At 46.6% G+C, this 12,641-nt stretch overlaps 1 protein-coding gene across 5 annotated transcripts in view; it reads left to right on the forward strand.

The window, feature by feature from the left end:
* The first annotated feature begins 5,429 nt into the window (after positions 1–5,429).
* The window catches only part of LOC8035483 (glutamine--fructose-6-phosphate aminotransferase [isomerizing] 2), a 46,099-nt gene continuing 38,887 nt past the window's right edge, over positions 5,430–12,641 (forward strand). For 2 of the 5 annotated variants that reach the window (XM_029995657.4, XM_029995654.4), the window contains exon 1: positions 5,435–5,667. In XM_029995657.4, coding sequence (XP_029851517.2) covers positions 5,661–5,667 — 7 coding nt within the window. In that variant the 5' untranslated portion in view covers positions 5,435–5,660. Of the gene's footprint in view, positions 5,668–12,641 lie in introns of all 5 variants that reach the window. The other 3 variants (XM_029995655.4, XM_029995656.4, XM_029995658.4) reach the window with 2 other exon arrangements.

Genomic DNA, 12,641 nt, shown 5'->3' on the forward strand with positions numbered 1-12,641 from the left:
CGTTCACTAGACGCTTTTGACCCCCAGAAAGGAGGGCGGAGCTGGCGCCACCTGCAAGCCATGTATAAACACTGGAAGAATGCAGGATCCACGAGATAACACGTTTGACGAACCTCTAAGGGGAAAGGGTTTCGCTAGGTCGGGAACTAGCAACGCCCGGTGTTTTTCGGTTTTAACCAGGGCGAAAATATCCAACCACCGGTGTTTTTCGGTTTTAACCGATTTTATATTTTCGTCACCGGCGGATGTTTATCGGTGTTTTTCGGTTAAAACCGGAGAATGCACACCATAAGTATAGTGAATATGTCACCAATGTCGTCTACGAGGTACCGCTAAGTTGTGGAAAAGTTTAAATAGGACGAACTGGCCGGTTGTTTTAAAGGGACACTCAAGCGGTTTTTGGAGAAGCTACTTTTTGGTGCGATAGTGTTAAGGAAGTGTCAGTGAATGAGTATCTTCAGTTTTAGAAGGCAGAAACGCCTATTAATCACGCAGGAATAAAATACGTGCGGACTCTTTTCTGTACTTGCGAGGACCAATGAAATTATTGTATGTTTGAAAATTTTGGCGGTCTTTTTAAAGTTTCGCTAAAAAAACAATTTTCAGTTCATTTAAATATGTTGTGCATGATAATTTCACAAGACGTAAAATATTTCTAGTTTAGAACACGCGATAGCGCAATTATCGTTTCACAAACAAGGGACTACGTTTTCTATTTGCCTTCCTCCACGGGGGGTGAATTTCCCGTTCCCCAGGGATGCGCGGAAGCGCACGTATCTCCGCGCGTAGCAGGCCGGTCGTGCCGGTCGCGGGCCGGCCGGCTCCTTCTATCCGCAAACGTGGCGTCGGTGGTGATCGTCGGAATGGTGAAAGCTCATCGTTCCGCGTAAAAGCGCTATCCTTGACTGTGAATTTTCGTCGTGTTTCGCTATGATAACCCAGCACGTACTAGAAGGGAACATCCACCTACTCGTGCGGCGATGTCGTGGCGGCACTCTCAAGATAGCAGAAACGCCCGTGCCGTCGTGTTTGTTTACTTCGACTACAGTGGTGCTTTCTAAGCATTTGTGTCCTCGAACATCGCCCGGATTTCTGATTTGGCGCATTTCATGCGTGTGCTCAAGTTCAAGGTATTACTGGCGCGTACCGTATAAAGAATACGAATTTTCACGCGTTTTCATCACCGGAGAAAAGTGATTAGTGTTAGCAATCCTGAACGCTCGCAACGTCTATCTGATCACGAAATCATATTTCTACGTTGCTATATCGCTGCTAAGATTACATTGTCTTTTATAATCGTAGAAAAGGCGTGTGGCGATATTTGTACTATTGCAATGTCGTGTATTAGAGTCGTGATCGTCCAAGACGGCGCTGCATCTTTTTATTTTATTTTTTTCATTCGCTGTACCCTGCAAGCCTATCAAGAAAAAATAATAAAGCTTTAGACTAGAAAACTGTCTGTCTATATTCTGTTACGGCATTGAGTAGCAGTGTGTCCCCTTTTTTTAGAGGGGCCGCTGACACAGCTGACGGCGGCGTACAGAAGCGGTCGCCGTGCTGACGACCCGCTGCGGTTGTTGTAGTGGTTACAGGCGTGTGTACGCGCGGCGCAGTGCGGTCGTTCCGGTTGCAACGGACGCAGTCGTAGGTACGCGCTCGTTGCACATGTCTGAACCAGCCTTCCCCCCGTTCTCCCGAGGCGAGAGTCAACGTGGCGACATCGTTTGACATCACGCACCAGAGGTAACGCTGCGATGTCAAACGTTGGTTTGGTTACGACTTGCCCCAACCGCAAATCGAAGAACGCCCGAAAAGGTCTGCGTTTCGTCGTCCTCGGAACCCGAACATGACTTCGAAGCGCTGCTATCGTCCACATCGCACGTCGGGGTGGCGTCATAGGAAATCATCCCCAGGTCGGCTGTCCGCCGAAGAACTTCAACCTCTAACGGCGTCAGGTCCGCGTAGAGAACTCCGCCATGATCGAAGCTCGAATGACAAAGAGGTTCGGCCGATGCGGCTACCTCGGGATCACTGCGCGACGGAACGTCGTCCAACGCCATTGGCCCGAGATCCTTTTGATAAGCGTGCGACGACCAATGAGGGTGGTTTCGTTTTCGAATGGATCCGAGGTTTGGCGGCCTTCAATTACACTTTTATTAAAGAAATAATCACCGTATGACTATACTTTTTGGTTTTTAGGGATACTTAAGGCGTCTAAATTCAGCTGTCATTATCAAAACACGAACTCAAAAACCACTTGACTGCCCCTTTAATGATAGAGCACGGGAGCATAATCTTTCCGAGCGTAACAATGAGATGGGGGGGTGCATTTTGCAGACCACTGTAGAAGATACGCTGGCTGTAAACCTGTTTTGGTGGAACAAAGATTTTTTTTTTTTTAGAGCGCAACTCTTAGGGGCCCGTTTCCAGCTTGAGCGGCGTCGCCGTTGGCGTAACCGCGAGGTCGCGTGGCCCCTTCCCCCAAGGTCACGTGACCCCCCCCAAGGTCAGGTGACCCCCAAGGTCACGTTACCCCCCCCCCCCCACATCACGTTAACCCCCGAGGTCAAGTCACCCCTCCCTCAGGGTCACGTGACTCCCCCCCCCCCCCCCCCCCCCCCCCCCCCCGAGGTCGTGTGAACCCCCCCCCCCCCCTGAGGTAACGTGACCCTCCCTCCCCCGGAGTATATTGAAGAATGAGGGGAGGAGGAGAAGGAGGAAGGGTATATCCTCCCCTCAATACCCTTCCCTCCTCCTCCTCCCTCAGTACCCTTCCCTACTCCTCCTCAAGAGCTGCGCTCTAATTCGGCGTTACAGGCAGTTCTTAACAGCTTTGACTTTTTTTTTAAGCACAAGATAAGACCGAGAGAGAAATATAGAGCGGTTTTATATAGAAAATACAGATGGACAAATGAGGTAGCGCGCCTTCTCTTTATTTGCTTCAGAGAGAATTGTGACTTTTCTGGGTGGCGCTACTTGTAAGAGTGGTGATTGGTTGTGATGCAAGTCGGGCAAATGAGTATGTGTTACTGTGCATACAAGTGACGATGGTTTCTAATAAAATCAGTTGAGAGATAGCACCTGTCCTGTCGCCTTTGTGTTTTTATCGTCCTTGCTTTGTTCGCGTTTTAACCTTTTAATTGAGCTTCACGTATTTGCTGATGTGTTTTTTTTTCCGATGCGCAAAAAGAAAACCACTCATTGGTGGCTTTGAAAGCAAATATCCAACTCTAAAACACACAACATGCCCACATATGTTCTCTTCTAGAAGACAGCCATATACCCATATATATATATATATATATATATATATATATATATATATATTACGCATTTGCATAATTATCAATATTTCTGTTTTGGCGTGTTTTGTCTTGATGTCTGCCGGACTACAGTGTGAACCTGTGTGTAGTGCTTCTTTCTAATCTTACAAGTTTTTTTTTTTCTTTCTCTGTGTGTTTATGTGCGTTTCTTGCTCGCTGAACACCATGTGGGAAGGAGCCAAGACCATATATGTCCGGATCCTACACCTTTTGCCTTTGACTCCCTCTGTGAAATAAATCCGCCCAAAACAAATGAAATAGAATCAAACTACGCTTCCTGACATCCTTGAACAATTTTAGCAATACATGCTTTGTGGTGTTACTTGTTCCACCATGTTGCATGGCTCTTCCTGTGGCAAATCCGCCTCACTGGCATGCTCAGATCGAGTTGGCGCACTGCATGCATACCATGGGCGTACCAACCCGGGGGGGGGGGGGGAGGGGGAGGGGGGCAAGGGGTTCACTTGCTTCCCACTTCTCAGAGTGGGGGGGCAAGGCATGTGTTTTGCCCCCCCGAAACATCCGCCACTGCGCAGGGCAAACGCTGGCCGGCGGCGCCCAAAGGATACCAAGGGCACCGCCCTTCAATCCTGGGGGGGGGGGGGGGGGGGGGGGGGGGGGGGGTTCTGGTATACCTTCCCCCCCCCCCCCCCCCCTCAAAAACAAGTTGGTACGCCACTGGTACATACGACAGGTAACTGACGAGGCCGATGTAAGCTCCTCGGTCGCTGACCCCGACAAGAAAGCTTCGTTGCTCCAGGGCCCAATGAGTCTCCGTGGCGTGCCGTTCCAGGACGAACGAGGAGACCCGCTTGCGCAGTTCGACCGCCTTGGACAGCTCTTCTCGCTTCAGGGGCCGGATCAGGTAGGGCCGCGATGGTACGGCCGGTGGGCTCCACAAGAGCCGACCGCCTAGCATCTTTACTGGTCTACAGGCTCCAGCTAACGGGGCACCATTTCCGACGTGTAACTCTGGAGCAGAAGAGGACGAAGATAGCACGTTTTCTGCACGGAGGCAGGGGCGGATTTAGAGGGGGGGTCCGGCTCTTGATTTCTGCACGTGTAACTTTTAGGACGTGAAACGAGGGAGAGGGGGTTCCTAAACAAACGGTATGCTGACCAACACCTGACCCTCCCCCCCCCCCCCCCTCAGGAAATTCCTGCATCCGCCCCTGCACGGAGGTATGGAGATTGGCAAACGTATGTTATATGTAGTTATATGGATGTTTAGAACGGTGTGAAGTAGAGTACGACTGCGAACCACCGCGCAGAAAACAAAGTCGAAGTTCCATTATATGTACGTAGGTTTAGACAGCGAAAAAAACCACACCTCTCCTGGCTTCCCCCCTTCCCTTTACTACAAAACAAACATCAGAAGTAAAAAAAACCAAGAAAAACAACATAATGTGCACCTTGTTCATCTTGACCACTATTGACGTAACGTTTGAAAATACATGTTTTCATTTTTTTAACGCAACCATTTTTTTTATTAGCGTTTCCACTAGCTATATATAATGTTCCTGTGAAACATTCCAGTGTGCCTTATTTATTGATATTCTACTAAGTTATTGGACAGGAATTAGTTGATGAAAACCGGCAGCGGTGAAGCGGCGAACAGTTGTCGGCAATGAACGTGCTCATTTTTGGCGAAATGAAAACACTTATGGATTTACGTGCCCAACCATCTAACCATCAAAAGGCATTTGACATAACTTAGTGAAGCATTCAATATTCACTTATACGGCACAACCCTCCTTAATTGTAACTGAAGTCTCAGTTAAGCGGTGTTTTCCCTCAATTGGTATGTATTAAAAGTTTATTATATTCCATCCTCACATTGCGGGCATACAGCCGGTGTTCAAATCTGTCAACTGGGATTTGTACGCATGTACATTTATCATATTACTTGTATATATATATATGAAAAAGTACCGTTGATAAACAGCAGAGACGGTGCATCACCTCTATTTTGTGGTGCCCTTTGTAAGGTTCGGCTAACTCTGCATAAAAACTCAACACTCTTTCCAAGGAAGCACTATATTTCAGTTTCGGTTTCAGTTTCGGTTTCATAGAACCGGTCTGGCAACATACAACGACGGATGCCCCGCCCTCTTCCGACGATGGCGTTCCCCTTTCTCGCTTTTCGCGTCTCGGCCTCTCTTTCCTCCGGTACACATGTGTTCCCCTTCGCTGCGTTGCGATTTGTATTCAGTGTACGGCAGCCAAACCACTGACGTGGATGCTTTCTCGCCTGTCTTCACTGCTACCAGAGACTCTTTGAGACACACTGCCTTTCCAAGCCTGGTCAACTGAAAGCCACCGTCGCTGTAGCTCGAGATGTGCGGTGAGAGACCTTCTACCAGTCTGTTTACAGACACCACTTCCACATTGCCACGAAATACTTCACGTAGCGCGTTTTGACCGGCATACACCAACGGTAGATTCGAGAAAGCGGTTGAAAAGGCATAAAATCTCTTTATATGTGCGGGACATTAGCTTTTGCATAAGCGCAACAAGCGTAAACATTGTCCTCCAATCTTTTTACCGTTACTTCGTCAATATTTTTGTGGTGGTGCAGACGTGGGATACGGACCCTCAGGAATCGGCGACATTGACATTCGCGGAAACGCAGCCGCGTGTGTATACACATTGCACACGTGTCGGTTGTTACAACAGCCGCCCTATATTTTTCGGGGTTCCCTTGCGCAAGCGTATTGATACATCCAGGTCAAATGAGCAATTATTTGTATGGCGATTTTTGAATGTCCTGAGCGTGCTGTTTACTTTACGGCTGACGGATCTAATTTATTGATCCACGGATTATATCATTTTCTCTTTTGTTCGTGTTATTTTTATCCTCTTTAGAATCTATTTTCGGTTGCATCGAAATTCTTTTCTAATATCGTCCTTGCAGATTGCATCGCATTGGCATTCCGGGCGTGGTGTGCTTCTTTCAAACCTACCGAATTCCGAGATCTATCTAAGCGATAGCACTTTTATTAGTTTCATGGCATTCGCCCCGTTTCTCTTTCTTGCGTTTTGAATTTAGAGCTCTGTCTGCATTTCTAGACCTCACGGCCACGACATCGCTGGAATGTGGAAGTTTCTTACTTCGAACTTTGTTTACGAGTGGCTGAGCGATATGGGAACAGTTTCAGCCATATTAAATAACGCACGGTTTGCTGCGATAAAATAAAGCTTCTTCGCGTATTAGCTGTTCATATATGTGTAATGGTCGATTCTATATCTCTTTTTACGGCCAAGTGTTCAGTTTTATTTTTTATTTTTTATTATTTTAGTAGTGTAAAATGATTGCCATGAATTTATATTTTTCCCTTGCTCTCTCCCTTTGAACCTGCGTAGAGAAAAAACACTTTCGAGAAACATCTCGTAAGAATAAATATTTTTCAAAACTGGTTATCAACCTGCCATCTTCACAGCTCCATTGTTTTCTAATCATCTTTTTTTTTTTTTTTTTCAAGGCTTCTTGATTTGATTTTAGGGCTTCGTTTCTTCTTTAGAGTGTAGATTTATGTTGCCGACTCAATGACCAAGAGTCTATCTTTGTCTGTTATCTCGTTTAACTCGAAGAGGCGTTGCCTGTGCGAAAACTCCGTAGGCGCGCCGCGGGAGGCAGAGACGATGCTGTGCAACTTTCGTGGGATTTCCTGCTTTCTACACTTCCATCCAGCCAGTCAGCCCGACCCACCGTATGCAGTGCTTTGAACCCTGTTCGCCGACATTGTTTTCAAGTTAAACCTGTCTTGCGGAAGTCGCCGGACAACCCTTGACATGCCCCAGTTAAACCCACGCACGGTCTTTCGCTTTCCGTGTTCCGGTTGTTGTAAAGCGTCTGGGAGGGGTACGCACACTGAAGTAATGACCGATGATGGTAAACGACGAACAGACTTTTACGTGCCCCCAGATATTCCTCGTTAGGATTACCACGATTTCTGTTTCTTGCTCTGTGCGTCGTACTTTCAAGGTAGAGCGAAAAGGCGATGTCACTTCACACTTTTCTGTGATGAATAATAATAATAGTAAAATTAATAATAATTGTATTTTGACTCCTTGAACCTTGTGTGTGTTGGGGGAGGCAACAAAAAGGTAAATATATTTTACTTGACGAGGCTTCGCTACTTTTGTACATCGCTCAGCCAACAAAACAAAAAAAAAATTAAAAGAAAAATCATAAGTGTAAGAACAAACGCGTAAAAAATTATTTAATCGATCAACATAACGCAGTTACGGAGAACAACAACAACAGACGTACACATAAAAAAGTACAAGTGTTACCCCGAAAGCCACAGTTACGTGAAGCGAAGCTCAAATGTGCAAGTCCCTCATCAGGAAGACATTTTTTTTTTTTTTTTTTCAATTAACTACTTTTGGCGAAGCAACGAAATAACAAAATTATATCTAAAGAAATTATGTCTAAAGACTACACCCACTTGAATCGCGACATTGATCAATCGGTTCAGCGACGGGAAAGTTTAATCCTCTCCATTATTTTAAGAATATAGTGCCTTCACCCCAAGTTTCTTCCCTCTCTTGTGTACTAGTTTTGTCAAAAAGAACGGTCCGGAAACTGCCTGCTCCGATTCGTTGTGTAATTTGACAAATATTAGCTGGTTTCTGCGATCTTGGAAGTTTGCTCTTCTAGATCGCTGCGGTAAATAAATTGAAGCTTCTTTCTAGTGTTTCGCAGCTATTTTGCAAGATATCCTTAAAATATAATTTCGTTCGCCACATTGTTCTGCTCTTTTTCTGGTGCATCTGATGATGTGAATAGTTTATAATCAGCTGCATGCACTCATTGCGAATTTGAATGGACCGCACTAGCATTTTCTACCTAAAATAGAGTCCACAGTTGGTCATTGAACGTGTAACACTGAATTGCCCCCGTCGAATGGCCTTGTTGCCCCAGTTCTTGCGGATCTCGTGGCGTTGATAACACAGGTCAAGTCTATAAAGCTTCCAACGCGGCATCTATAATTATTCCGTATCTTGAAGGTTCCCCCTCTGTTGCCCTTGTTTTGCAATCATCGGGTCGGGAATGTGCTGGTCTGATGCCTTTACAGACAGGTGGGCAAGTGTCACCTGAGTTTAGCCACTAAACTATACGGTGCAGTGTATTGTGATACTGGAGCAAAACGAACAAAAATCGTATGGTAGAATTACTTGTCAACGGTGCGTTACATTTTGATAGCTTCAAAATTTCATAATTAATGATCACCAGCGCCTTGTTGTAATCGCTTTAAAAAAAGAAGGAACTCGCAAGAGTTAAATGAGGGATGTCTGAAGTTTATTATCGATTTTTTAAATAATTGTTTTGCTAGCGATTTTAAACTGAAGTAATTGTTATGACTCAACACAGATCTTCACTATAATTTAACTTCATCACATCGATATAATGCTTTCCCGACCTCAAGGAAACGCATTGCAGAAAGAACTTCACATCTCGCGATAACGACGCCTGTAATCCGGGATAAGCGACGAGATTACAAGTTCCATCCTCCTTTTCTTAGAGGGCAGGAAACGGCGAGAGTGGCCGGCGCGTCTGGTAACCCATTCCCCGTCAACGTCGTCCGCTGTGGCCGGATTGCGCTGGCTGTGCTCCCGTTTCCGCCAAGAGCACAGGCAAAGCACGCATCTTATCGATCCAAGGTGATCTGGCCCAGTCTGCAGTGGCCAAGGTCGGACGGAAATTCGTTCCGTTTGCAGGTCACATTCGTCGTGCCCGCTGAACCTCTGAAACTAGTCGACAGCCGTGTTCGACAGGTCTTGAGGAGGCCGACACTTGTCCTGGTGTGTGCGGTTAGACCCCTTCTTGAGACCGGCTCTGGTAGCGGTGGCTGCCTCCAGCGCTAAGGGTCGGGTTTTACTTTCTGCTGACGGAGGTCTTGGCAAGTTCAGATATTGCTTGTCGGCTGGACGGGCAACTACTGTGGCCGTCGGAATTCACTTTCGAGGCAGTAGAACGGCCTGGGCGTCCAGCAGTATTGGCGACTCAGTGCGCAACCAAAAGCGTCGCTGTAGTCGACCATGGCCTCCGAGATTTTTGGCGCCAAGAATCTCGGAGACTATGGGTCGGCACTCACGATTGACCAAACGTTCACTGTGACGTTTTCTAGGTGAATTATTTTACTTTAATTGACGGAGTTAAGAGTAATGCCAGACTGTCAACTTTGACGGTGTTGCATTAAGAATGCAATGACTCCAAGCTTCCACTCTGCTTTGTTACACACCATTGAACTTGTAGTTTGCGATTGATAATGATAAGTAGCCGGGATTACAGCTCGTGACGTCACGGCGAGGGAAATCCTGGTCATGACGTTGCGGATGGAAGCCATAAGTGGGCGCCACCGAAACATCTCGGCCTTAATACCTGGTGTTATCACGCGGAAGAACTGTGGCGTCTTTGAATGGACCGCATGCTGTGTGCGATGGAATATTCGCAGAAATCGCACAAAAATTGGTCCCACGAGCAAACCAGGCCAATTGCAAACATTTCGGAGACGTTGGTGAGACGTCGGTATAAACGCACAGACTGCACGTAAGGTGATAATGGTTAGGTTAAATCCATAATTTGATTTCGAATAAAATATTGATCACAAATGTGCGCTTACCTGTGCAGCTTTGTTAGTCGCTTTCGCCGATAATTCATCCTAAAGTGTGGCCGCATCGTATTGAAAGTATTGACGTATTTTGGTCCTATATGTCCGCCTCAGTCTTATTGCGGAGAAGGCACCGTGTAACTGAGAATTCGGTTGCACGTCAAAAGATCCCCAGTTGGTCGAAATTAATTATCGATCCTCCGCTGGAGCGTGCCAGATGCCCGTCGTTGGTTTGGCACCTAAAACACCCAAACTTGATTCAGTATCCGCCTCAGTGCACGAGACACCTTTAGCTGCTAGCTACGCATTCGTGCTTGGCAAGAAAATGCTCTATTCTTTTCAAAGTAAAGATGATGTGATACCAAAGCCAATATGAACATTTGTACCTTCTTGTCATCAAGAAAGAGCCCCCCGAAAGTGACAGCCGACGTTTCGCTGAGTCTCCTTTGAGAAGCAAAACCGCTTATCAGCACCTTGAAACTCTTAGCGATGGAAATTCAAGATTTCCCGCATCTTCTGTCTTGTGAAGTTTATACCCGTCAAATATTTGCATGTATTGTACCTATAGAGTAACTTTTGGACCTAGTTTGCTAGTTATCGAGCTCGTAAATCGTCATTTGCAGCTCATTTGACATCTTGGTGTATCGTGCTGTGACAGTTAGCGTAGAGCAAAATCACAACAAGGATACCCTCCTGTTCTTCCACTCTGTAACGATGCGACTCTATAGCGAAACAACTGACCAAAATTCGTGCTTTTCCGTGTTGCTATTTTCAGGTTACTCGCACAAAAGACCACATCGTACGTTCTCCGATCTCAGGTTAGCTTGGCTAGGCAGCAAGAGCTTGGAGAATGGGCTGGAATGCCACTGGCCCCGAGAATCGACCGTTAGACGCACTGACAAAGGCCAGAGTTACGTTAGGTATTTCCAAGCACACGTTGCCCGGGGGAATTTGTCCTGCAGCAACCGCAGCAATTCATGGTTGTATAAAAACGCGCTCATCGATCGTGTCGATGTGCGAGTTTATATAGACACTAGACAACGATTCCCACACCGTCTGTCTGGAGCGTGTTGACAGGTGTCGATGAGCCTGCTGACAGTCGTCCCTTTCGGCTCTCTGCTGTTTCCGAAAGGCATATCTAGAGAAAAATAGGCGTAAGGGGGAGGGAGGGGGAGTCAGATCCGTTTGTAACGAACAGCAGGAAACGCTACGATGAGTTCGATATAGCAAGTAATTCGATGTATCAAAAAACATTTACAACGAACTTCCACGATGCATTCGTTGTAAGGCGATAGCTTCTTTCTTACTCATATCTTCGCTTCCGCCCTGAAATAACGCGCTAAAAGTTTTATTTATTTATGTTTTGCATGTGTGCAGTTTGTTTTTGAGCTTATCTCTCCTTCTGAATCGCTTCTCTTTGCCCAATTTTGTTCGCAACCTAAGCTTTTAATCTTTTTTTTTTTTTTTTTTTTTTGGGGGGGGGGGGGGGGGGAAGGGCGTCGCGCCTCCTCCATTGTCAACAGCCGATAAGAAGTATCCGAGTCACTCATAGAACACACGCAGGTCAGCGGTGCATTGAGCATATCTGCTCGCTTCGTTCGCTCCTTTGCTCGACAGTTTGGGCCTCCGAAAGATAAGACTTCTGCGAAGTTGCCGGGATATTTATAAACAACGTTACAGGCCGGCTCTGCGGACAGACTTATAATACTTCGAAAACGCTATATATGGGCCTTGTCCACTGTATGCCAGCCACGTTGTGTTCGGGGGAAATCTCTTGTAGGGAAGTACGAAATTTTACTTCCCTATTTGTACGAAATTGCAGAGGGTTAGCAAACTGGAAAAGGAAAGAGATCATACTTTTAGTTCTTAATGTGTATCCTAGGTGCGCGAGCTACCGCCCGATATAAAGGGTACAGCCGTTTGCATCAATCCATTCAAGTTTGTACATCGGAAAGTGTTCTGATGATAATGCAATTATTGCAAAAGTGCTAGCGAGCTGGACAAGAAAGACGAAAATAATCCCCGGAGAAGGGGAACAAGGGGGACAAAGGACAGACACAAACCTCCAAACTGGTGCGCGACGAAAAAATCCGCCTGGTCCTGGTATCGAACCAGGCACTTCCCAGCCGGAATGTTTGGTCGCGCACCAGTCACCCATGGCTGCGTTTGGAGATTTGTGCTCTTCCTTCGTCCCCCTTGTTCCCCTTCTCCAGTGGGATTATTTTCGGAAAGTGTTACTCTGTTACACAAGCCCGGCCGCAGCCGATCAGTTGGCGTGGGAAGTGCACCGTCACGGCGCTCGTTGTCTTTGTGTGTTCGCTATCACTAACCAAACTAATCGCGCACCAAAAAACAAAACCAAAAAAGCACGATCGTGGCGCATTTACCGTAAGGTTAGGGAGCCTTCATGTGCGCTTTCCGGTCTTATACGACCGATAACACGGGCATTTTTAATAACATGAATCACGCACGTACCGATTGCGCGCAAGCGGCGTCCGTGGCGGCAATCTACACCCCCGCCCCTTTTTTTTTCCCCCTTTTTTTTTTTTTCATGGTGTATTGATCAAGATAAGAGTTCGCACATCTGAGGCGTCATCATCACGTTCTCCGGAAGGGCCGTTGCTCTCGCGCACCGTGCCGTTGCACAATCGGCTGTAATCAACGCAAGATTGTACACCAGGAAAAGATGTATGGCTGTCCG

The sequence above is a fragment of the Ixodes scapularis genome, unplaced genomic scaffold (genome assembly GCF_016920785.2).
Source record: "Ixodes scapularis isolate PalLabHiFi unplaced genomic scaffold, ASM1692078v2 PGA_scaffold3__209_contigs__length_174095766, whole genome shotgun sequence".
Classification (NCBI taxonomy): domain Eukaryota; kingdom Metazoa; phylum Arthropoda; class Arachnida; order Ixodida; family Ixodidae; genus Ixodes; species Ixodes scapularis.